The sequence below is a fragment of the Dicentrarchus labrax genome, unplaced genomic scaffold (assembly GCF_905237075.1).
Source record: "Dicentrarchus labrax unplaced genomic scaffold, dlabrax2021, whole genome shotgun sequence".
Taxonomy (NCBI): Eukaryota; Metazoa; Chordata; class Actinopteri; family Moronidae; genus Dicentrarchus; species Dicentrarchus labrax.
The window spans coordinates 9305469-9329650 of record NW_026136712.1 but is presented as its reverse complement, the minus strand read 5'-3'; the positions used below and the strand labels follow the sequence as shown (position 1 = coordinate 9329650).

At 41.2% G+C, this 24182-nt stretch overlaps 1 protein-coding gene across 1 annotated transcript in view; it reads right to left on the bottom strand.

Annotated features, from left to right (window-relative positions):
• Positions 1 to 24182, bottom strand: part of LOC127373910 (myoferlin-like) — a 25733-nt gene extending 1551 nt beyond the window's left edge. The window contains 52 exon segments of the mRNA XM_051418817.1: positions 244 to 437; positions 540 to 639; positions 761 to 902; positions 1175 to 1270; positions 1357 to 1445; positions 1529 to 1668; positions 2083 to 2231; positions 2370 to 2540; positions 2636 to 2727; positions 2811 to 2966; positions 3116 to 3244; positions 3454 to 3552; positions 3661 to 3672; positions 5327 to 5403; positions 5474 to 5639; positions 5865 to 6026; positions 6144 to 6245; positions 6568 to 6726; positions 7126 to 7307; positions 7473 to 7550; positions 7652 to 7745; positions 8054 to 8224; positions 8406 to 8548; positions 8853 to 8955; positions 9266 to 9380; positions 10199 to 10362; positions 10862 to 10993; positions 11145 to 11300; positions 11597 to 11698; positions 11700 to 11790; positions 11912 to 12021; positions 12219 to 12343; positions 12459 to 12636; positions 12866 to 12979; positions 13104 to 13228; positions 13526 to 13564; positions 13764 to 13846; positions 14434 to 14477; positions 14591 to 14659; positions 14771 to 14874; positions 15035 to 15161; positions 15274 to 15389; positions 15696 to 15726; positions 15830 to 15880; positions 15972 to 16034; positions 16218 to 16346; positions 16942 to 17108; positions 17209 to 17302; positions 17410 to 17518; positions 22663 to 22754; positions 22991 to 23046; positions 23982 to 24182. Of these exon segments, the coding sequence (XP_051274777.1) occupies positions 244 to 437; positions 540 to 639; positions 761 to 902; positions 1175 to 1270; positions 1357 to 1445; positions 1529 to 1668; positions 2083 to 2231; positions 2370 to 2540; positions 2636 to 2727; positions 2811 to 2966; positions 3116 to 3244; positions 3454 to 3552; positions 3661 to 3672; positions 5327 to 5403; positions 5474 to 5639; positions 5865 to 6026; positions 6144 to 6245; positions 6568 to 6726; positions 7126 to 7307; positions 7473 to 7550; positions 7652 to 7745; positions 8054 to 8224; positions 8406 to 8548; positions 8853 to 8955; positions 9266 to 9380; positions 10199 to 10362; positions 10862 to 10993; positions 11145 to 11300; positions 11597 to 11698; positions 11700 to 11790; positions 11912 to 12021; positions 12219 to 12343; positions 12459 to 12636; positions 12866 to 12979; positions 13104 to 13228; positions 13526 to 13564; positions 13764 to 13846; positions 14434 to 14477; positions 14591 to 14659; positions 14771 to 14874; positions 15035 to 15161; positions 15274 to 15389; positions 15696 to 15726; positions 15830 to 15880; positions 15972 to 16034; positions 16218 to 16346; positions 16942 to 17108; positions 17209 to 17302; positions 17410 to 17518; positions 22663 to 22754; positions 22991 to 23046; positions 23982 to 24069 (5880 nt within the window). The 5' untranslated portion in view covers positions 24070 to 24182.

Sequence of the window (24182 nt, the reverse complement as noted above, 5' to 3'; positions counted from 1 at the left end):
TCAAGAGACATAAGTGGGAAGCATGAAACCTGAAACAGTTTTAAGTCAATATTGTCCTTGGTCATTCCGAAATTTCCTACTGAGAGTCTACTGCAAAAAGTCTTCAACTAGTGTGGGACTTCCCATCCAACCCTGTTCTTGTCCATTCATTTACTCAATAGTACAGGTCAAGCCACAGTTTACCTATAAAAAAAAAAAAAAGGCATCCATCTGTCTCTAGCTGTACTTTCTAGTCATACTCACACCCAGGACCTTCTTTCCATCATTTTCAATGGAACATGGCCACCAGCCTCTGACTGACTGCTGAGCAAACAGCGACTTGGTATGCTCGGTCTTGTGTGGAGATTCCATTTCGAGAACATCCATCATCGTCAGAGAACACTTCTCCGGGGTCTTCGCAGGAGCAACCAGGTTACGCAAATCCAGCTCCAGTGTGCCTGGGAGTGTTATATTGCAGCGGTCAGGTTTTGTAATGGTGGTCTCTATATAAACCAAACACATGAAAGTAAAGCCTTTTTTGGTTAAATGAAGAGTCTTACCGAGGTAATCATCCAGTGAGAATTTGTCGTTATCCCAAATCTGAACAATCAGCTTGGGGGGAATCCTGAACTCTGTTTTGTCAAGACTCCAAAAGTGCTCCTTTGAAGGAAGAACGTCAAAACATGTTTTAGATTAGCAAATGCATCAATGCCTTATTTTTTCATCTGTACAGGATTCAAATGTTTTTCTATTGTAAGTGATAGTTTAGCCAAGGCCTCACCTTCTTGGACACAAGACAGAGCTGTTCAGCAGGCAGGAAGTCGAAGTTAAAGATGAACCTCCAGTTAAAGTTGCCATCTCCGTCCAGAGACCTGTAGTGGACATCAGTCTTCTGCTTGTCCTCCTCCATGCCTGGCATCCAGCTGGTCAGGTAAGGGAACAATAGGTGTGAGCATTCATTATCCTATCCCAATAGCTTCCATAGTATCGAGTTAGGCTTTTAAAGAATAACATAAAATCAATGTAAATCAGAGAGAAGAATCATTAGAAATGGCTGCTGATGAGAAACAACATAATGCAAGACTACAAAAATTACTCAAAAGGCTAAACTAAAGACATGAATGCAGCAACAAAGTCAAACTGTATGTATAAAATTCAAAGACTAAAGTTCATTGGAAGAATTCATCAGCCATACCCTTTGACATAGATGTCACTCATGTGTTCTCCTGTGATGCTGGTCTCATCTAAAGTCACATCTGTGGTGTTCCAGATGACAGCACGCAGGATATACCTGAACATCCGAAAACGGTTAACGTTAACTCAGTGACATTTGATGTGACCCAGTGATGAAGTACTGAAGAACTGGACAGCACTTACTTCTTAGCCTTGCGTGGTGTGATGTCAAAGGGGGGTCCAGGGACGCCAATGGATTTGGGGAAGACGTCCACCCACATTTGAAGGCTTCCCTAAATTAACACAATATAGAGGTTTAGAAAATAGCTGCATCAGAGTGGCTGTAGATATATAGAGATTCCAGTATTTGTCTAACCTGAGAGAGATTGGGCTGGAAGCTGCTGTAAAGGGTCCTGCTCTCCACGTGTTCAGGTACAAGTCCCTGTTTTCTGAGCACGTGCAGACAGAGTCGTTCTCGGGGCGGACCCAAGTGCTGATGAATTTCCTTGTTGTCTTCTGGATGTGAAAACATATTGCGCCTTAATACTAGTGATACTTTGTCATTGTGTGCATGCTGACATAAGCATTGTCAAGTACAGTATCACAGAGCTATGCTAGCACATGACTGTAGTAGTCTTGTTGAGGAATATTTGTTTGAACAGATTTTACTATAAAAATAAATGAACAGTAACATACAAAAAAAAAAAACGGACTTGGTATTTAGTGAGAGACTGTTGTTTTAAAGGACATCTATAATGGACATTTATATAGTGACATCTAGCAGTAAAACTACAGATTGCAACCAACTAAACATTTCTATATTTGACAACCTGGGAATGAGAATGGGACGTGAGGTGTCAGCAGTCCAATCAAAATTAGATTCCATCACACTCATTTACTCTACTACATCTTAAAATCACTTGACATTACCAAACTGAGCCAGCGTATACTCTTTGCCATTGTAGGTGAGCGATGTGCCGTTGTCTTCAGTCCTGGGTTTGGACAAGCCTTTCAGACGAGCAATGTTCTCCAGAATCTGGGACGGCTTCAGCTGGTCCCGCCACTGGTTGATACCAGAACTAAAATGCCATGAGAAAGAGAGAGATTGAAGAGAGATTAATCCTGCCTGCATAGATATTTTGGGAACATTTATTTATTTTATTAGTTAAATGCATTTCCCCCTCAGTCCTAAGACTGCCCACACCAGATTTCCCTACATGCAGTAGGTTTGTGGCAGGCCACAGTAGGAGTTATATCGGGACAGGAAGCGGTTCTCCAGATCAATCACTGTCTCGCCGACCTTCTCGTCCCGGCTCAGGAGATCATAGTCATAGACTGAGATTTTCAGGTCCTTGTCCTGGGGCAGGAAACACGTCATCTCAAACATCCTAAACAAAACAAAGGAAGTGTTTAGAGTGTGCGCTGGATTTCCCCTTTGATTGTCAGTATTGTTCCTTATTGCCTGTCCATTCATAGCATTTACCTTCCAAACACTGGGTCCGTGGTGTTAGGTAGGTAATGGTCTCTGTCGTCAACCGTATGCCTCCCCAGTGATATCTTTATGTATGGATCACACTGAGCAGGAGAGAGAGCACAAGTTAAAGCAGACGACCGGGCCCACGTGTGTCTTATTTCTGCTCATACAGACTCATTCTCACTTTTCCATTGTTGTCTTTGGGCTGCAAGTCTATGGCCCGGACCACATAAACCCTGACCAGACACTCCTGAGGTCCACTATCGGGCAGCTCTCTGAACTGACGGGGAGGAGCAGTGACACCTGGGTCGTCAGGCAGAGGATACACCTTGAATGAACCCTGCAGGTACAAGACAATACACAAATCAGATTTTACTTTTACAAATGTACTTTTTATTAATCAACACATATTAGACACTAATAAAATCCTTTAAGCAATGTTTGATAGTATCTTATTAAGTGTTAGTGTCTTGAATGGTGTTAAACTACCTTCAGCTCTCCAACCACGCTCGGGTCGTCGTCGCCATTTTCATTTTTGCCTCGCTGCAGTTTGAAGGTGCTGCAGAAATCAGTCAGCCCTTTGAATTCTGGGACATCCTCCAGTTCGCAGTCATACACCTGAGAAAACAGGTCAGATTTAAGTCATCTACAGCTCAGGAGAGAAACTTTTGTACACGTTGTAACACTTTGTTGTTGTAATACAGGGCTGCGTAAATAATGATCATCACACACACACACACACACACACACACACACACACACACACACACACACACACGTGAATTAATTCTATAAAGTGCAAAGTCTCTGAAGACATAAAGACTTACTTTGAGGGTGTCATATCCTTTTTTGAGGTAAGGGCCACATTTCTCCTGGTCTCCAGTTGAAGCGTAGAATTTGCTCCACCAATCAACAGTCTCTTTTTCCTAAAGATTGAAGTGGGCATTTTTAATCTCCCTATATATACATATACACACTCTACATTTGGTACAAGAAATCTGAAATCTCAGTCATATTCTCCTGTTTGCTCTCACCTTCTCTACATGCTTTGGAGAAAGAAGACGCGGTGTGACATAAAAACAGAAAAGAAGTCACATACAGTGGTAACATAAATACACAACACACACACATACACAAGGCCACAAATATTGACAGGAAAGTGAAATGGAGAAAAGGAGATCCTAGTTGCAATTTTATGATTGACCGCAAATCTGGAAAACAAGGGCGTAACAAAAGGTATTGGCAGAATGTGCAACTGCATTAAGGCCTCTAGGGGGCCCACTAACACCACCTGTCCCTTCACTTGTAAAAGGGACCAGTGGTTTAGTGGTATCCATACATGCCATTAGTAAGACATTGCTTTGAATTATGACCAATATAATGTTTTCAATCTTGACTTTAATAATAATAATAATAATAATAATAATAATAATAATAATAATACTAATAATAATAATAAAACTCTCTCTCACCACATAGCATTGACTATTAAATTATATATTTCTGGCATGTCTGGCACTTGTGAGTCTTGACTTTACTTCAAGACCAAAACAATGCTTTCAGTCATTTATATATTTATTTATAAGGAATAGTCTGACATTTTGGGCTTATTCATCTTCTTGCCTCAATTTAAATGGGAAGATTGATATCACTCTGTATATGTCTGTAAACCAAATATGAAGCCAGCCGCTGGTTAGCTTAGCTTAGCATACAGACTGGAAATAGAAGGAAACAGCTAGCTGGTTCTGTTCAAAGGTAACAAACACACCTCTAATTAAGCCATTAAATCTTGTTGGACAGTTACATGGTGTTACCTGGAGCATTGTCAACCAACAGAGACTCCTGGAAGTGACTGCACCTGGCCAAGAAAAAGTCCAGCACGTAACCCCCTTTAAACAACTCAACGTGTTGTTTTGCACGGATTTAACAAATTATTTGTGAGTGAAAAACTAGATATAAAAAAGGTGCTTGTAGGCAGGTTTTGCTTGTAGGCTTGGCTTTGGACAGAGGCAAACAAGCCACTTCCCCCCTGTTTCCAGTCTTTATGCTAGGCTAACCAGCTGCTGGGAATAGCTTCATATTTAGCATACAGACAGAAAGATGATCAATCTTCTCATGTAACTCTTGGCAGGAAATTAAATAAGCAAATTTCCCAAATTTTCGAACTTTTGCTTTAATATTTAAAACTGTGCTTTCAGCGACATCATGCCTGTGATGGTCCGATAGCAAGATCAGCTTCCATGTGAGTTAGATGTCTGGGGGCTTAACGTGCTCCAGAGCCCATTTACATGTTACGCCCCTGCTGTGGAAAAAAGTATACAATTTTCTCATTAAATCAGTGTCAATTACAATTGCTGTAACTGTTCTAATCTATTACAATAGATTAGTAGCATTGAAGGTCTTTGTCAAGCTGTAGCGTTGTGGATTAAGTGATCTCAGCCATCCAGTGTCATTGGTGCCCAGCCTTGTGAATTAGAAAGCTATAATAAGTAACCATACATACAAAGTAGGAGGAAGGAGAAGCCATTTTGTTGACAGCAGCTGACATGCTGTACATGAACTGTAAGCCAGAGTAATAAAGTTTGTCAAATTTGACAATTGAGTCAAATTCTGCACTTCTTAGTGACAACCAGCAACTCAGTGTGTGTTCGTGAAAGAAAAACAGTTATGATAAACATAGGGAATAATGGGGGAGTTTACCTGAGCCTCGAGCAGTGGTCTTGATTCTTCCATGTTAATGGAGAGATGTTTGGAAGGTGAAGCCATCATCAGAGACACTGGAAAAAAAGGACAACATTAGAACAAGGCCTTTTTGTCTTTCTGTTAGTTGTATCAGAATATTCTTACTTTTGGAAGACATGGCTCCCTCAGCAGTGATGACATATGGATCACATCTGAACTCTTCCAGACTGGTGATGGTGCACTGACCCACCACAGGCTTCCTGCCAAACGGACGGTGGTCGATCACCTTCAGTACAATGGGAGGTGTGTACATCTCATCCTTTGGAAGGAGCTGGATGGAAGGTGTAGAGAAGAAGATATTGTATCTGTATAGTGTAAAAGCTATAAGACTTAAATAAAAAGAAGGTATTTTGAGCTGTAATTGTTTCTAATGCAGATGATTTACATATTTTTCATAATACTAATACATAATATTATTTCCCCTGTTCAATAGCTTTAAACTTCTTTAAAAGATTCTCCATCCCAGACCCCTTATTTTGTGTAACCCTATCATTACCACTTTGATGAAGAGCACAGAGCTGGGGAAGTTTGGGCTCTTTTTCATGTTCTTAATGACGGCTGACTCGATCCTATTCCCCCCACACTCCACCACCAGGCTGGGTGAAGACACTGAGGCCAGCTGGTACGGCTTCATGTTCCTCAGGCCCCATGCCAGAATCTGGACACACACACCCATGGACACACACACACGGGGACACACACACACACACACGAGGGATTTAGAGACATTATGTGTGTCAATTCAGAGGAACAGTGTCTAAAGGTTGTGTTTTACCTCCACAGCAGTGAGCTGTACCACAGGCCTGATGCCCTGGGGAACCATGTAGATGTTCTCTGCTCTCTTTGAGGGAACCAGGGGAAGATCTGACTCTCCTGACTGCACAGAGAAAGACACAGACACAGTAGACTGTATATAATGCTTACCTTTATGTTTTTACAGGTAATTTTATAATTAATCACACTGGAGGACCAACCGAATGAGTGTGTATATCTAGGTAATGCCTTATAATGCAGGGGGGGAACATGTAATATATCATAAGACATGAAAGAACATTATTTAAATATACAACTCACTATGTATATATGTCAGAAGTTGTAGAAGGCACTACTGTATTAAAGTATAATGTTAGAGAACACCTATAGAGAACAGTTGTTTTTAGTTTAAAGTAAATCTATTGTCTATTCATTTCAGGACAAACCTTGTCTTTAAGGATGAGTTCAGCGGCCACCAGCGCCTCCCCCGCTTTGTGACCTTTCTGGATGATGGGGTGCCACAGCAGTTTGGGTTTCTGATCCATGCCTGGGTTCAACTTCACCATTGGAGCACAGACACTACGGCCCAGCAGCTCATCCTTCCCCTGAGCAGAAGATAACGTTTCAGTTATATTAACATGTCAGTTCAAGGTAAATTAAACGCAATAGCATAACAAGTTTTAATTCCTAGATTATGTGTACAAAAAATTAGAAATAAAAAAAAATTTGGCTCAGGTGTTTCCAGGTGTTTTTAAACATTACCGTTTCTACTTTAGGTGAATGAAGAAGAAAACAACGTAAAGAAAGACAAAGTCAAGTCAAATTTTTGTTCCAAGACATTTTCTGCTTGAGAGATTTTTACTCTGTAATTCACTTCGTCTGTCCCTATACCAATTATCTAAAATAATCCACAGTTAGCTGTATTATAAGATTATTATTATTATTATTATTATGTCCTGCAACCACATATATCAGTTGTACAAATGCGTTCTCTCTCAACCTACCACTTGGTCATTGTCATAGAACTCCAGTACAACATCAGGGGGTCGGTGAGCAATGTTCTGGGGGTCTCCATAAATCTCCACGTCATTGAAAATCAGAGTTTGGTCCCAGGTTGGGTTCAACGTTGCTCGCAGCTTCTCTGTTGTCTTACTAACGTGCAGGAAGGAGATGTGTGCATACGGATCTGTGAAGGGAAGAAAATAGGGGGTTAAATGGTCGCCTTTCCACAGCTCATTCATTTCAGACTCATATAATTTGAAATGAAACACTTGAAACCCATCCGCAGTCTTAATACTGATATTAGAATATAATCATTTTATTAAATTGGAGTAAGCAAGTAGAATCTTACCAGAAAAACTATCTTTGTCCATAGATGCTAAGTTTCGTGCCTGATACACGTAAACACGAAGATGGTACATATGTGACCCTGTGGAGGAAAAAGACATTATTTAGTAGCGTATATTTATGTTCATTGGGTTGTTTTTATTATTGATCATTTATATGTGTCACTATGTACACATCACTCACTGTCAAAGGAGCAGGACACAGTGGGCGTGTTGGCACCAAACAGCTTGGTGGCATCGACCTTGGAGCCTTTCTCTTTCTCCTCAGTATCAACACCCTTCAGAGTAAACCAAAGCAGACATCTCAGAGCTAATTTACCAGTTTGTTCGTCACACTCACTGCCAAATAAAAACACACCATGGCACTGTAGATGTGTTTAATACATAAGTAAATATTTGAAAGTATTCGGTGACTCATTGAGCTCAGATCCGGTTCATGCTTTTATTCCTTGCCCTTCCTCTCCTACTTAATATGTGGACAGATACAATTTTATGCCACAGTTAAACTATCTTCATGAAACCAGATCCTGACCCAAACAAGCGGTTCAAATCAGAATAAAGCATTTGTTTTCCTTTCTTTACTCACCAGCGCCCCCTCCAGCTGGAAGATAGCAGCCGCTCCAAGCCGGTCCTCTGGTGCCATCTTCCGCCTCCAGCGCCTTCGACGGAACGTGTCTGATGAACGCTCCTTTCTGTGGAACTTCCAGCCAATCAGGGATGAGAATTCCCAGCCCTCAGGGTCACCTCGGTCCCGCCTCTGTCAGCAAAAAGACATACAGTCATTAGTGATGCAAGATTATACACTTTGAAACTGGCGATCTACACCTGGATATCAGTCTCTTTTGATCTTTGTAACATAATCAGAATTGTATTTCGCTTCCTATATTAAAACAGTGTACATGCAGTACAGTAGTAGAGCCCTCTTGTCCTATGCTGACCTCCGCAGCTGCTCCTGCAGGGACTGCAGCTCTCTTGCGAGGTCGAACCAGCCTTCTCCTGCGGTGCACGTGGTACACCTTCTCCGCGGGGACCCAGGACAGAGGCTTGTCACCTGGGGGAATGGTGACTCCATACTCCCAGCCTGTAGAGTGCCCAGACACAGACACATGATCATAAGCAATTTTCCATTGTTTCATCAGAGGATTGGATAAAACATACAATTTAAATTTCACCATGCAAGTTTAGTTGATTATTATTAATATCATTATTATATTAAGACCTAGCAGGGAAGCAAGAGTGAGTCAGAGCCCTGGGAAATAAATCAAGAACTGTAAATGGAAAACATGTAACAAATTTAATAATTTAGGTCCAGCCTTTTTGAATACAACTACAAACAGCTTGAAAAATCCCCTCTAGATTTTAGCTGGTGAAGTAAATGTCTGCACCTTGATCATCCACAGCTCTGTTGTCATCCACAGTCCACTCGTCCTCCCACACCCACCCTGGAGGACAATCAAACTCTCCAGGGTTACGGCTCTTCTCTCCATTCTGTGCAACACAAAACCTCAGTTATCTGCACAAGTTTTTTTTATTTGTTGATGTAATGTGTTTTGGCCTACTCATATATTAGAAAAGGTTATAGCTAACTCATCCATCATAGGCATCTGGAGGAAAGTGTGGACAAAATAATGGAGAACAACTGCTACGAACGTGTGGAGTGTGGGTCTGGCAGGAATTCATGTGTTTGTTTTTGTGTTGTTCCACAGAAACAAGGAAAATATTAACTTAACAAACATTTGTTTGTGTGATATTTAAAGCCACCAGGCACACTATTTGCATGTCAGTGTGCCGTTCTCACCACATCTGTGAAGGGCTCGGAGGCAGCCTTCCACTCTCCACCAGGGAAGCGAGTCTCATTTTGGAACACCTCGTCCATGAATTCGGTGTGTCCAGCGTCTGCCTCCGTTAACAGACTGAAACACAAAGTCGAGCACATTTACCATCTGAGTGCGAAATATGAAAAACATATTTTTACAAAGGCTACTTCGAGCCACTATGTGTGCAGTTTGGCACCCTCCGGTGGAATAAACAAAGAAAAGGCATGCTTGCAACTTTTCTAAAAATGACGTGAGTGCAGCGTGAGAGAGAGGAAATGGTTTGCTTGTTTGAGCAGTGACTGTGTTTACATGTTGGGAGTAACCACATATACTCAAGCAAAATGTTTATCACATATTTTAATGGTTTTTTTTAATGATATACAGGAGTCACTAATGAAACCAACAACCAACAAAAACAACATTTAAATGTTGCCCTGTATGAATGAATCAGCATTTGGTATGTTTCTCCTCTTCATTCTCATTTTTCTTCTATTTTGTCATCTGTCTGTCCATAGCAGACTGACAGTTAGTGCCTAACCCTAACCCATTATGCCTGTAAAGTTGTTGTCAGGAATTTTGAAGGGCAGAGAGTGGTTGTATCTGAGTAACACAGATTAAAAAGGTAAGTGCAAATAACTTCCAGCTCAGTGGCACAGTCTGGTACATGGTCATTAAATCATGGTCTGAAGGCATGAGAGGAATGTAAACAGTAGAGAGCAGACATAGCCCACTTCTTCTGCAGTCCACAGAATGTGCGTATTCAGTGGGGAAAACACACATTCAACAATATAATCAGCAGTGCACCTTCCCTTCCCCCAACCTTTGCCATGGATGTACAGTACATGGTCTGAAACCTAATATAACAAATCACAAGATCTTCCCTGTTTTGCATGGTCATCTACAATTACACTCACGCTTTCTCTGGGTCAATGAACCAGTCAGCTTCCCACTCCCAGCCTCTTGGGGGCATGAAGTACTCTTGTTTCAGCTTCAGTTTTCCTGTTACGTCTGAGAATTTGTGACGTCCCACCAGTCCTGTGGTCCCCCACTTCCCAAACATCTGGGCCTGGTTCTCGTACTGTGATGCAAAAGGAGGACCTGTTTAGTTTTAGGCTGCTGGCTTGACTGCTGACTCTGAATAATCTTCAGAACAATCTTTAAAAAGGACCAGTTTGTAAGATTTAGTGGTGAACTTGTTGATTGCAAGTATTTGAATAGAGCTCAGCCTTCCAAGTGTGTATGAAAAACTATAATGGATGCGAAACTCTAGAAATCTAGAGCCGGTGTTTGATTTGTCCTTTCTGGGCTACTGTTGAAACATTTCGGTTCAACATGGCGGAGTCCGTAAAGGAGGACCCACTCCCTCAGTAGATAAAAAACGTCTCATTCTAAGGTAACAAAAACACAATGATTCTCATTTTGATTGTGATTATACACTAATGAAAACATACCTATGAATATTATATTCTGTCAATTGATCCTAAATGTTAAACACATTTTACAGTAATACTTTGTGAATATGAAGTATTTATTTATTGTATATTGTGAGAGATATGCTATATATTTTGGTGATATACCAGCTCAGCAAAGACGCTGAAGGTTCCCTCAGAAAAGGAGTTGAACTTCTTCTCTTGTGCAGACAGACCAAGCCACATGTTGACTCTAATCTGAACCGGCACCTTCAGGCCCTTATTCTTGTCCATTGGGTACTGAGGGGAAGAAAAAACATAATCAGCATAATGAGCATTATTTCAGAGAGATTAAATCCAGTGCAGTACCTTCCAACAACTGCTACCTCGCTGACACTAAAGCTGTTGAGACAAAATCTAATTTTTCTAACCTTTCCTTTATTTCTTTTACCTGTAAAAAGACAGTCTGTGTCTTGCCACAGTGTTGTCCACAGGCCTGCTCGCTGTATGTGGAGTAGAGGATTTGGTGAGCAGGGATGCGACTGTAGGCCACCCTCTTCTCACCCCGCAGCATCCAGATGATCACGTCGGGCATGCTGTTCTGGGGCTGGACAAATTGACGGTAAAAACACATTAACAGACACACAAGTATGGACAGACATCCATGAGACAATAGTAAGCATATTGTCGATTGATCAGGATCAAGGTCCTGCCTTGTTTTGAAATGTTGTTGCATCATTTCCCCAAATTTTGGAAATGTGACATGGGTTTTGCCTGAGAGAGTGTGAATAATCTATGCACTGGGGAACGGCTATTTCAGAGGCATGTCAGTGAAGAGATAGCTCTCCTTTCACCTCCAAATAATCTTCACTGACAAATCGAGAACTTTGTCTTGCTTTGTACCTCCTCAGCCAGCGCCTTAAGTTTCTCCGCCCAGGACTCGATGTCAGACAGAGTGTCACGGATCTCTCTGGCCTCCTCTCTCATGCGTCTGGCTCCGTCCTTTGATGGTGGACAAAGCACTGTCTCGCAGCTTCTTGATTTGGATGTCCAGAGATGTCAGATTGGAGCGGCCCTCCAGCTCAGGTGTTGAGAAGCTTGTGGAGGAAATCCACGATGGGTTTACTACTGGTTCATCTGACTTTTTATTCCATTAAAAAGATGCACAAACAACAGAAATGACCTTACTATATTTTTCAGCAAGGATTAGTTATTTACCTTTCTAGGTCTTCAATCAGCTGATTGAGCAACTTCAGCCACACCTCTTCTAGTTGAACGTCAGGGACTTTGGCCAAGATGGCAGTTTTAAATGCCTCCAGGTTGGATTGCTGCAACAACAACAAAATAGAGGTGAGGATTACACCCCTATCTTAAACTTCTATGACTCATATGCACACGCACGTACCAGACATTAGTCCAACACAGTATGCTCTCCAAACCTACATGCAATAAATTATAAACTCTGATTATAACTAAAGCAATCAATCTAACTTTTTGAGGATTACAGAGGATAATGCAGTATTACCAGACGGTGAGTAATGTAGAGGATGATGTTGACAGTGTCCATGCGGTGGCTGATGTCCTCCCAGAAGGATATAACCACAACCACAGGCTTAGTGTCCGCCCAGGGCAGGTAATAGTAGTGGTTACCTAGAAAGATTACACACAAATTAAGAGTCCTCTTGATAAGAAAGCGTATTTTAAATGAAAGTTTTAAATGCGTCTTTCATGGGTGAATAGATCAGATAGCAGCTTCCTCACTCACCATCAAATACAGCACAGCTATACTGCGTGGTAGAGGCCAGTGGTTTGCAGGTGGTGTCCAATTTGTTGCCATAGTTACCGATACTGACCTCAAACTGGATTGGCTCTCCTGGTTCCTGTATCATGGAGGCGCTGTGGAAGACTGCACACAGACAGTACTTCCTCCTCCTCTGGTACTTCTAATGCATGGAAGAAAAGAAAATGGAAAGGGTCAGGGAAGTATAAAATGCTTTAACCCACTAAAATTCAGTATCCCTCCATGTACAGGATTATAAAGAAGGTCTTTGTGGGAAAACTGAACTGAAAAACTCTCATCAGACCACTTCCCAAATCTTGTGGAACCACACTGCCGTCAAACGGGACCACACTAGTTAAGGTATCACTCAGCGGATAAAAAGGTCACACTACCTGCACCACCAGGATGTCATCGCTGTGGATGCTGTCTATCGTTTTGTCTGCTTTCCCCTCAAGCTTAGTGGACAGCTCGACCAGAACCCTGCCCCTGTACGCCACTCCTTCCCCCTGCAGAGACATGGATATGAAATGTTGAGAAACCATTAAAGGGGATGTAGGACGTGGCTAGATGTGAAGAGAAACATGAAAACTGCAGGTGACTGACGACATTCTGAATAGTCTTCACCACTACCTTGCCATAATTGAGATCCTCGTAGGGGTCTGGCAGGCCGGAGAACTCTCTGGGGCTGCCGTACAGGTTGACATAGCAGGGCCCAAAGACAGGCAGGAAACCTACTTCAGACTGCCCTGTGTTGGCTGTAGAGAGACGGAAACCGACTTAACTCCTTTACGATGAGACTCGAGTTAAGCTAGGCAAAGCTTTAATGTTAGTATGTCAGTGTTGCTGTATTTGAGGCGGTGGTGATGGACAGACACAGTGAATGCTGGGTAAGCAAGTGGCAGGTACTACGACAACAAAAACGGTTAAACACTTAAAAAAACGTCAAAACAGCACAACGCAGCTTTATTAGCAATGTGCACACAGAAGGAGACTTATTGAGCTAGAAGTTAGCGTGCACAACATGCTTAATGCGACAAAGAACACGGTTGAACCTTCAAATGATGGCATGTCCCCATTTCTCGCATGTTCCTCTATTCCAGGAGAAAAAGGACAATTCAAGTACCATTTAGAAGTTAATACAAAACAGTATAAAAGAGTAACAGTGGTTTGCTAAATGCATTTGTCTCACATAGTAATAAAACAATAAATATCTTAAATGTAAAGGTTATGAACTGTACTGAGGTTTTCACAACAGATCCTAATTACATTTTTATAATCCCAAAATAATACCTTCTATCTCTCCACCAGAGGAGGCTATCTTGGCCAGGTTCAGGTATGTGGTGCCAATCGCATCATTTCCTGTCAAACGATCCCTGCAATAACACACACCTTTAGACTCACACTGGATACACACATAGCACTGAACTTTGTGATTAACTGTTAAAAAAACAAGCTAATTTCATAGTGTACTACTATGCTCTGCTTTTTCTCGACCTCTATGAAGGAAATATGTGAAATAGAAATAAAAATCCCAAATGCATCTACTGGCTCTCAGATCTGAGTGTTTTCAACACCTTCTGAGTTTTTCTAACCTTTCCTCTTGCACTTATTTCCTTTCAACCTTCCTGGACTTGAATTATTGGACTGTTTGTTCACTCAGAAACACACAATAATGAAAATTAAGTAAGAGGCAGTGCCAACAGGATCCCAAAGCCTGTTATTGAGGGGAAGGGAGGGGAACTGCACAGCCTGAGTCATAGGCTGATACATTATTCTCATGTGGTTGGTGATGGAAACACACACACACACACACACACACACACAGAGAGAGAGAGAGCGCACAGCTGACCATACTGCGGAAGTATTGTTGTACACCTTCTCAACTCAAAATACCTAAGGACATTTGTGTTTAACAAGAGGACAAAATGACACAGGCTAAAATCTCTCAAATATGACTTACCAATCAAAGACAGTCAGTTTGACACGCTCACACATCGAGGGGAACTACAGAAAACACCAAAAAAACGGTTAAACAAAGTGAGACTGAAATTCATTCATGTCTATTACTTTCTTACTTTCAGATCAGATTACAGCTTTCCATCCTTAGGACCTCTTACCTTTACTTGAAGGTTCAGTTGTTGGTTCCACTCTGGGTTCGCATTCTTCTCAATGATCCGAGTACACAGCTGCAGAGACGGAAAAACCACGCATCAGCATTTCTTCTGTTACACAGCAATGTTATATCCAGTATATTTACATTTAACACTGCAGCTAAAGCGAGACATATGATCAGGAACCTTTTTGCCGGCAAAGCGAGCCTCTAAGAAGGGATCCACCAGGTTCTTCTTGCTTCCATCTCCTCCAAAAATGTCTTTCATGGTTTGGATGAATGCATCATCCACTGAAACAAGGACATATTGGAAGAATTAATTAATCAATTTAATATTTTATTTGGTAACATATACATACACATAAAAATGGGAAATGCTTGTTGGTCAACAGTATTCGTTATGTGCTATATAGTTTAAATGAGAAATAATCATTACTACAGCTTGTCTTACTTTGGGGAATGTCCTCAGCTCTGAACACCTTCAGAGACAGCGTGGCCCATCGCAGAGTCACACCAGCTGGCAGCAGCAGATTACTCTCTATGTCATCATGGTCGTCATTCAACTCTCTCTTCTCCGCCTACAGTTCGCGAGATAGAAAGAACAGGAGAGAGTCCGTGAGGAGAAAGCCAGGGGCATATATTTACATGTGGAAGAGGAAGCAACGTGAGTGAGCTGGGTGTCAGTCCTACCGGAGGCTCATCTCCAGCCCCGACTACAAAGAGGCTGACTTTGAGGTAACCTTTGGCCCCAGAGCTGGAGTCATCTGGGTCGTTCAACAGGAGCCACTTTCTCATAACACAGTGGGCTGCAATAGGACACACACATAAAGGTCACACCAAGTTCATTAATACAGACAGAGAAGAATGTACAGGTAAAAGCACAACGACAGTTGTGGCAGAGTTTCTGGCAACCTGGCAAATGGAAGTTTATTAGTCACGCTCTCTTTTTACCAACTTTTGAGGAAAATATCTATTTTGCAGCTGCTAGCCTAAATTAAATGCTGCACTATGTTCATAAGCTGGCCCCTAACTATGACGTCCACCAGCCAAACAACAGCATCCTGTGAGTGAATGTAAATAACATACAAATCTGTGGTTTGTGACAAGCTTACCTGGTTCATCAAAAACATAACCAACGTCCAGCTGCGTGAGAGAACAAAGCGAGATCAGCCAGACTCGTATTAAAAAAAGGCATGAAACACATTCTTTATTAACAATTACGTGAATACTAGATAAGACCAGGTACCTTGAATTCTCCCATGAGACTGTCAGCCCTCAGTGAATAGGAATTATACACCTGCAGAGGAGAGTGCAACAATCCACAGTTTATACATTTATACATATTGACAGAGGATAGGACAATCTGTGTCGACATACGTGTAACTGACCCGAAAGCTGATGTGCTTATCGAACAGATCCGACGGTAGCATGTGGACGTTGTAGAAGAAAATCTGTGGGAAAAACAATGACGATGTTTTTAATGAATATGGACAAAATACAGCCTTGCAGTTTTGGATGGCTGAGCCCTAATCCTTGAAGAATAGAGACCGGTACAATCAAAATGAACACGTTTTATTTCCATTTCAAATCACTGTCATCTACCGTTTTTCTGTGTATGAGTTACGTGAGAGTACCTCATCAAAGAAGGGGTTGTTTCCCCTTTTGATCCTTGTTCTGTGGGTCTCTCCGCACACATTAACCTTCACCACTGGTTTGATGTTGTTGCCTGACAGCTGACGGGCCTGAATGATCCGGACGCGAATCTGAAAGAAACACAGTATCAGTGTGGATGAATGTCTGTAATTCATGATATTATGAGAGCATCCAATTCTGACCAAGATCACCTCAGTTCATTTATATATATATTGTAGACTTACAGATAGATAACCTGGGGAATAACTGTTGTGGCCAACTAACCTAAAATTGACATTTAACATAAATATCTTAAGATGGAAAATGTATTTATCCTTGCAGAATATTGTATTTTCCTGTCATTCATGCCAAAAGAGTCATAAAACTTGATTCTTGTTGCAGGCTTTTCAGACGTCCAGACCATTTTAAACATGCCAAAGAATTACAAAGAATCAAAGTAGCCTATGGAAAAACAATCAGTTATTTTGTAATGAGAATCATGCTTGGTTGTGGTAGTCTTATCCTCAACCACAAGCATCTATTGTAAGAATACAGGAATAACTGTGCAGACAGCAATAAACCCCACAAACAGTAAGAGGGAGAGGCTGAAAGCAACTCAGACTGCACCATTTTTCCCACACTAGGATTGTCTCATTTTTCTACAAACAAAAATGTATGGCATCAAAATCATTTAAAAGATGCTTTAAATCTGTGACAAACACTGACCTGGAAGTCCTGAGGTTTATTGACTAGTCGGTGGCGATTTTGTGCCCTGGCCACCTGCTGGCGGAGGTTCGTAGTCTGACCAGGGGACGAGGGAGTTCCTGCAGAACCACTTTGGCCGCCGTCTGGTAGAGTCTCATTACCCTCATCCCCACCACCTCCACCACCACCTAATCAGCAGAAAAACAAGATGATCACACATCAAATACCTGACGTGACTCTAATCAATCAAATATATTCACTGCATCATTGGGAATTACATGAACATACCAGCATCCACTGTGGTGTCTCCTGCTTGAGGGTCATTGGGGTTTGGTGGAGCATTGGCTGGAGGATCATAGCCAACCACAAGGTTGATTGTAGCCTGGAAGGAAATGGTTGGTTGGTATATTATTTTTATTTATTTCCTTTAAAAAGGAAGTCTTCCTGTTGCTTCAATTGTTTGATCCTTAAAGAAAAAAAAAAACTTACTCCAATACTCTGTCCATTTTCATTGACTAAAGAAACATTTCTGGATGGTAGTGATCTCACTTGACCAGAGGCGAGGTCTCTCAAAGAGATTTTGGTTGACCCAAGGAATCTGGAAACATTACAGACAGAAATCAATTTGTATCCACTTTCAGATACTGTAACTTTATTGCTATACAACATGTGTCTATAGAGAATCTGCTTGGTGACAATTCTGCACTGATTTGGTAAGGCAAAACTCCCGCTGCCATTCTACCCAGCCAACATATCAATGATCTGGTTACAGACCATACAGAAACGAAATGCTGTATGTGTGCTCAGTGATAGTCACATACACAAAAGGGGAATATAGCAGGTCACCACCCAGAGCTAACAAACCCTGCCTGCTCAGACAAACAAACGCACCCCTTGAGCCAGCATACAGTCACGCCGCACAGAAGCGACCAACCAGTGATTCAGGATGTGTTTAGATCATCTGTGACTTTCTGAAGACAGAACCGAAATTAACCAATTTGTCCATTTCTTTCCACTTGAACAACCATTCAACAACAGAACCAGGGATATTTATGGAGGTGTTAAACTAGACCACCTACTGTAATAACAATACGGATAACTTCATGCGATACTGTCACCTGGTAAAAAAATCTAACTGGAATTAAAATTTGATATTCATTAATTGGCTTCTCAAACCACAGGAACTTCCTGGTAACAAAAACATCCCTACCCTCTGTATCATACACCGAGTACACTATAGCAGTTCTTTGTCTCTGTGAATGAGTCACACAACATTTTCCTTAGGGAATGTTAAGTACATTTCCTGAAAATGAAGTAATCATTAACATTTTAATGATAAAAGCAAATGAATCTAGCTAATAGCTCCCAAGAGCAGGCTGTGAGTAACACAGATAAAGATGAACTTGATATGAGAGCTGCATGGCTTCAGCCTTGAAATGTGCCTCTGTCAACTCTTTAGACATTTCAAGGACAACGGTAAATGGAAGAAGAAACATCAAGTATCCGTCTATGTGAGAGCTGACTACCATGAATACTGGACTATTTTGTTATACAAGCACAGTCATATCTTCAGCAGTCTTTCCGTGCAGTGTTAGTTAAAGACTTCCTCCGAAGCTGTTTGTTATTACTTGGGGTTTATCTTTGTGCCTGTTTTTGTGTGCAGCCAGAAACTACACAACTTAATGTGCGGCGTGTTTATGCTCAGGCGCTTACAATAAATATTAGAGCAACGACACACCATTAACTCTCAGAGTAAGTCTCAAATGTTGCCGCCGAACCATTACGCATCTGGACATCTCACTCTCACACACACACACACACACACACACACACACACACACACACACACACACACACACACACACACACACACACACTAATAAACAAGCAGTCGTGCAATAAATCCAAAATCGTGAAGGCTGTGTTATACTGGCAGGTGTTTTTATTATTTTTTTTCCACCGCACTGATATCAATGAAGGTTTGCTAAATAACAAACACCTTCAATACAGTTTAACAGCACCACAAAACGCAGCCCCTAAAATCATCATACAGTTGAATCAACACCTTAAAATCAACAAAAACTGATCACTATAACCTTCATGAAGATTGTACTGCAGGACTGTAGTAGACTGCATTAGTTTTAGCTAAGTGTACCTAAAACTGCATAGAATAATGTTCACTGTATTGTGTCCAAAGTAACACCATGTAACAAATGGAGTGCAGTGCATCATACATTATTCTTTGGGTGGACTGAGTCATTTTTTGGCAGCGTTTCTGACAGGAGGAATTTTAGCAAGACAAAATCGCTCACTGACTCACAGAGGACCCTAGATTAAAATTACACCACTGCAGGCTCATAAATCAGTTTCATCCGAGACTGACCAGAACTTAAAGCTTTCAATTGGACCCAAGCATTAAAAATTATGTATTTTTTCCCCCAACAAATGTTTACTTGGAGATGGAAAATGTAATGAGACAAAGACAACCACTGTGAAATTTGAACCTGACTTCTATCAGGAAAGCATTTCTTAAAACATAACATTTCATTGATCAATACAGCAAACTAAGACACATGAATAATTGAACGTACTATATACACAGTTACCCAGACGAACTACACAATTACACATATAGTTGGACAGAGTTTTGTTGGGAGGAGAAAGGATGGAGGGTTATTGTTTTGGCTGCACTCAGTGCTCTACATCAGGAAGGAGGCTGACACAGGGGTTCTCCAGGGAGTCAGTGACTCTGTAAACCTGGTATGTAGCCTCAAATCTGACCGGGAGACCAACGATGCTTATGTGTGGATTTCCAGTGGCCTCTCAGCAATAACGTTAATAGGATTTGGACTTCAAAAGGAGTGGCTTCAGGTAGGATGTGACTGACATGGGACTGTCTGACGATGGAGTTTTGCCCAATTCTGCCAACTCCTGGGTTTATCATTTGACTGCTTTTGGACAAGAGCATTCAAATATGAAAGAGATTAAAGTTATACAGTAGATATGATCGCATGCTATCAAAACCTGACTCACAGGGACACTAGCCTGAACATGGTCCAAATGTATGGTGCAATCATTACAGCCCTATACTGTATATATTGTGAACAGAATATTGAGGACATGCTTTGACTGATTGTTTTCCATGTAAACACACAATGGAATCACCAAAACAGACTGTGTGACCATTGCCAAGTCCTGGTGAGTCACAGGGGAACAACCCACTTCAGCTGATCATTTCCCCGTATGTCTAAACAATTACAACTAACCATGGACAAGGTGACAGTGTGCAGTTATTAATGGATGTAGATACAGTTGTTCCTTTTGTCAGGATGTTAAAGCCTCCTATAGTCAGTGGAACAAAAGACAGCAGTGCTCCTTGCCACCTGACTTGTAGTCATGCACAAACAACTCTTTGGCCTTTCCACATGTCCTGTTATGAGAAAAGTTCTCATTTATCTAAGCCGAGTAACTGTGATCACCTATCCGTGAAGGGAAGAGAGTGACTTTCAACACGCGCAGCTTCACAAGAGCAAGAGTGTCCTTGGCTTTTCAGGCATTTCAGCTCAAAAAAGTTAACTCCCTTGGCCTGTCGTAATTATTTTCCTCTCACAGATCTTTGGGATGATGAGGATGGATGAGTGTGATGATACAGCTCATCTCAGATCTGTTACCAGGCTGTGAAATCACAGATCCCCAATTATTGCTGTTGCATCATATCTATCTAACAGTTTTCAGCACTGCAAGGCTGAAATATTTCATAAACAAGGTTGCTGAAAGTAGGTGAAATATTTGTGAAGACCCACTGACGTCTGTGTCTTTGTTTTATAAGACAGGAAATGAAACAATACTGAGGTTCTTATGTGAAAGCTTTTTTATAGCCATATCTCTGGGTTTTACCCACATTTGACCATCCCGAATATTATTGTTTGTGCTGAACAAGTTAATATTTAATGATCATATTTAAGTGGCCATTTCATTATCATGTTCATGTTGTCAAACTTCCAACCATACAATGACTTCTAAAAAGTTCTGCAGCCCTGTTGTACTTCACACTGTATTCCTCTATGAAATTAATCTTACTTTTAATGTGAACATTAGTTGGATAAAAACGTGCAGGCATGCAAAAAAAATGCAAAACAGGAGATTACAGTTTAACGATTAACTCCTTTTATCCCCTGACTTTCATAAATGGTAGCATGCTAGCATTATCCAGTAAACCTCAGCATGTCAGCACTGTCACTGTTAGCATGCTGATTAGCATTTAGCTCAAAGCTTAGTAGTACATCCTCAGAGCTGCTAGCAGGGCTGTAGACTTAAGGCTGTAGTCTTGTTTTGACCCATCTAAAATACTGAAACAGTCATAAGGAAATGAGACATCTCGTCTGTGATTAAACTCATGAAACTCCCTATAGGCAGAATTTGATTCTCAAATGTTGTGATCAGGACTGTGCTGCTATTTACACAAGGGAACATTGTCCCACAACCCCCTGATTCCTTCCTAAAATCTAATTAGTTAAGAAGACATTGATTGCTTTTTTTGGGTTCCCTCTGTAGTTGCCACGACGACAGGGATTACCCATAACATCAGCTGGGAAACTATTTGAGCGAAGGAGAGAAGATCTTTTCTGCTCCCACTTTGTCAATCTTTAGGGAGTGTGTCAGACGGGCCAGCCCAGTGGAAAACTTTACTCAATTTAACAAGGACTCATGTGCTGGAAACCCACATTTGTAAAGCTCCTCCCCCGGTTATGACTGTGCACTGGGGGAACTTTTACTAGGTGAAACATATGAACAGGGAAACAACATACAATATATGGTGTGTTTGACATAAATCATGGAGACAGATACACTTTCATGTGCTTTGTTTTCTTACTGTAGACAAGACTTTGATAGCAGTAATTAGTGATGCAGAAAAAACATTCTCTGTGGTTGGTCTAGATTGGTTCCACATGTGATTCTGGCTTTAAGTGGAAGTAGCAACCTTGAGCTGTTTTCGAGCAACTAAGAAACATTTTGCATGACAGCAACTTTCCTCACACACTATTAAAAGCAGTTCATACAGCACGTAGTGAAGTTACGCTACTACAGTCTTGACACATAACGTATTTTCCTTTAAGATTTGTGCCTGTCCTCAGTGACTGAGTTCCACACAAATCCCAGAGAGAGAGAAAACAAACAGCGATTCATCCATCCATTGTTGCCCAATCCAGAGCAGACATCCCACACAGCCACAGCAAGTCTCAGCATGGCAAGCAGGGTGTGAGGGGGCAGAGGCAGCCAACTACATAACTTACACTGGGTTACAATGAAAATACCTAACTTACTTTCCTTGAGCGTTACTGTGTCAGTGTTGCTAATAATAATATGCATGTTAACTAAGGGGTTGTGGCCTTTGGCATGTACAAATAACTATTTTGATTCAGATTTAAGACTGGCCTAATGATACAGACTGACACACTGGCCAGCTCATGTTGTATCTGAATAACCGACAACTACTGACATCCATACAACCGAAAGAGAGACGTGCACACACCTCAGCTGCTGTTGGCTAACCTGTTGTCTAATTAAACAGACAACAGACTCATTTCCTAGAAAATTTTCGCTCAGACAAGAAGTTTGCACTGTGATTCAGAGAGGTGAGGCACACAGCTTCTCTTTCATCACTGTGATCCATCTGTTGCACAAAGCGTAAAGCCAAAGCTAACAGGGGAGCTCAGTTTCAGGGGCCTGCGTTGCACTTACTTATCTTTCCCAATAGTTTCATAGTCTTTCACAACCACATCTATGTAGGAGCTAGAGTCCAGCGGAGTGCCTTTCAGATCGAACTCAAGCACCTGCAAGACAAGATGAGGGACACACATATGGTACTTAAGTCCCGAAGAAGCAAAGTTTTATCTTAGAGTCACATAATCTATTGACATGGTCAATACATACTGAGGCAGTCATATGATGTTTGTCACAGTAAATCAATTATTCCTGCTTTCCTCAGTAGCTGATCCAAATGATCCTTGTTTAAAGAGATATCTGCATGTTTGATGTGTGTGAGTGTGTGTTTGTGTGATGGATTTACCTCATTCCATACAGGATTCACCTCACTGTCAATCGATTTTGTTTTCTTCTTCTCCTCTAAAAGTGAAAATATTGTGAATATTTATTTAAGGCATTTGCAGTTCATCTTTGCCATTTGACGTTCACATTCCTAACAATGAAAATACTGAATGGTACATGACTTTTAAAAGATTAGGGGCACACACTGGTCAACCAAGTCAAGAATTCACCTAAAATCATTTTACCCACTGCAGAGTTTTAGAGTTTTTAATCTAAACTGGCACAGTTCTGTATATTTTAGGTCAAAAGTGATGTTGTCAGTTGCTGCCTTTACATGGAGGAAGGAAAAAATACAGAAGTGCCACACCTGTGGGTGATGATGTTGACACCTGTACAAAGAAATCAGCTGAGAGCAACTAGGGCTGATTGCCAGGATCATTACCATTTCAGGAGGAAATACAATTATGTGACTGATACAGAACTGTGTCTCGTATCATTTCATTCAGTAGCTGAAGGCTGATTTCCCCATAAGTTCTAACTTATCTTTTCCATTCATTACAGCCTTGTTCTTTGTCTGTCTAAGCTCACATGTATACACTTTATCCTACAGGTCCTAGCACGGTCCCTACCCAGCTGTCTTTGCAGATTGGAAATGCTGTGACTTGTTGGGAAAGTCTTTAATGGTGCAATACAACTTCTGCTGACTAAGTTTCTGAACTGTATTCAACAACAACACAGACGCTCAAAGTTTTTAAATTCTAAATGGACTATTGGGATTACAGGTAATGCACAAGTAGCCTAAAAGAAAAGTATAAAGAAGAAGGAAAAAGCTCTGCTGTATAGTTTATTTATTGCATGGGTTACCTCCATAAAGTGACGTCATACTATATAAAATTATAATCAGTTAAGTGACAAACTTACCATTAAGTTCAAAAGACGCACTTTACATTATTTTTAAGTAATTTCCCTGTAAATCTAAACTCAAAACTTTGTAAGACTAAAATGACACCTACCTTTAAAAATGACAGAGGCAACTGGATCAGGATTTCCAAGTTTCTTTTTAGGCAGACCTTTAGCCGACTCTACTACAACCCGCAACATGGCAACACACAGGTTGAAAAAAAGACAAAATGAATGAAAAATAAAAAAATCTACACAGGACTGTCGCGCTTTGGCATCCTCACTGCCCCATCACTAAAGCACACAGGGCAGGG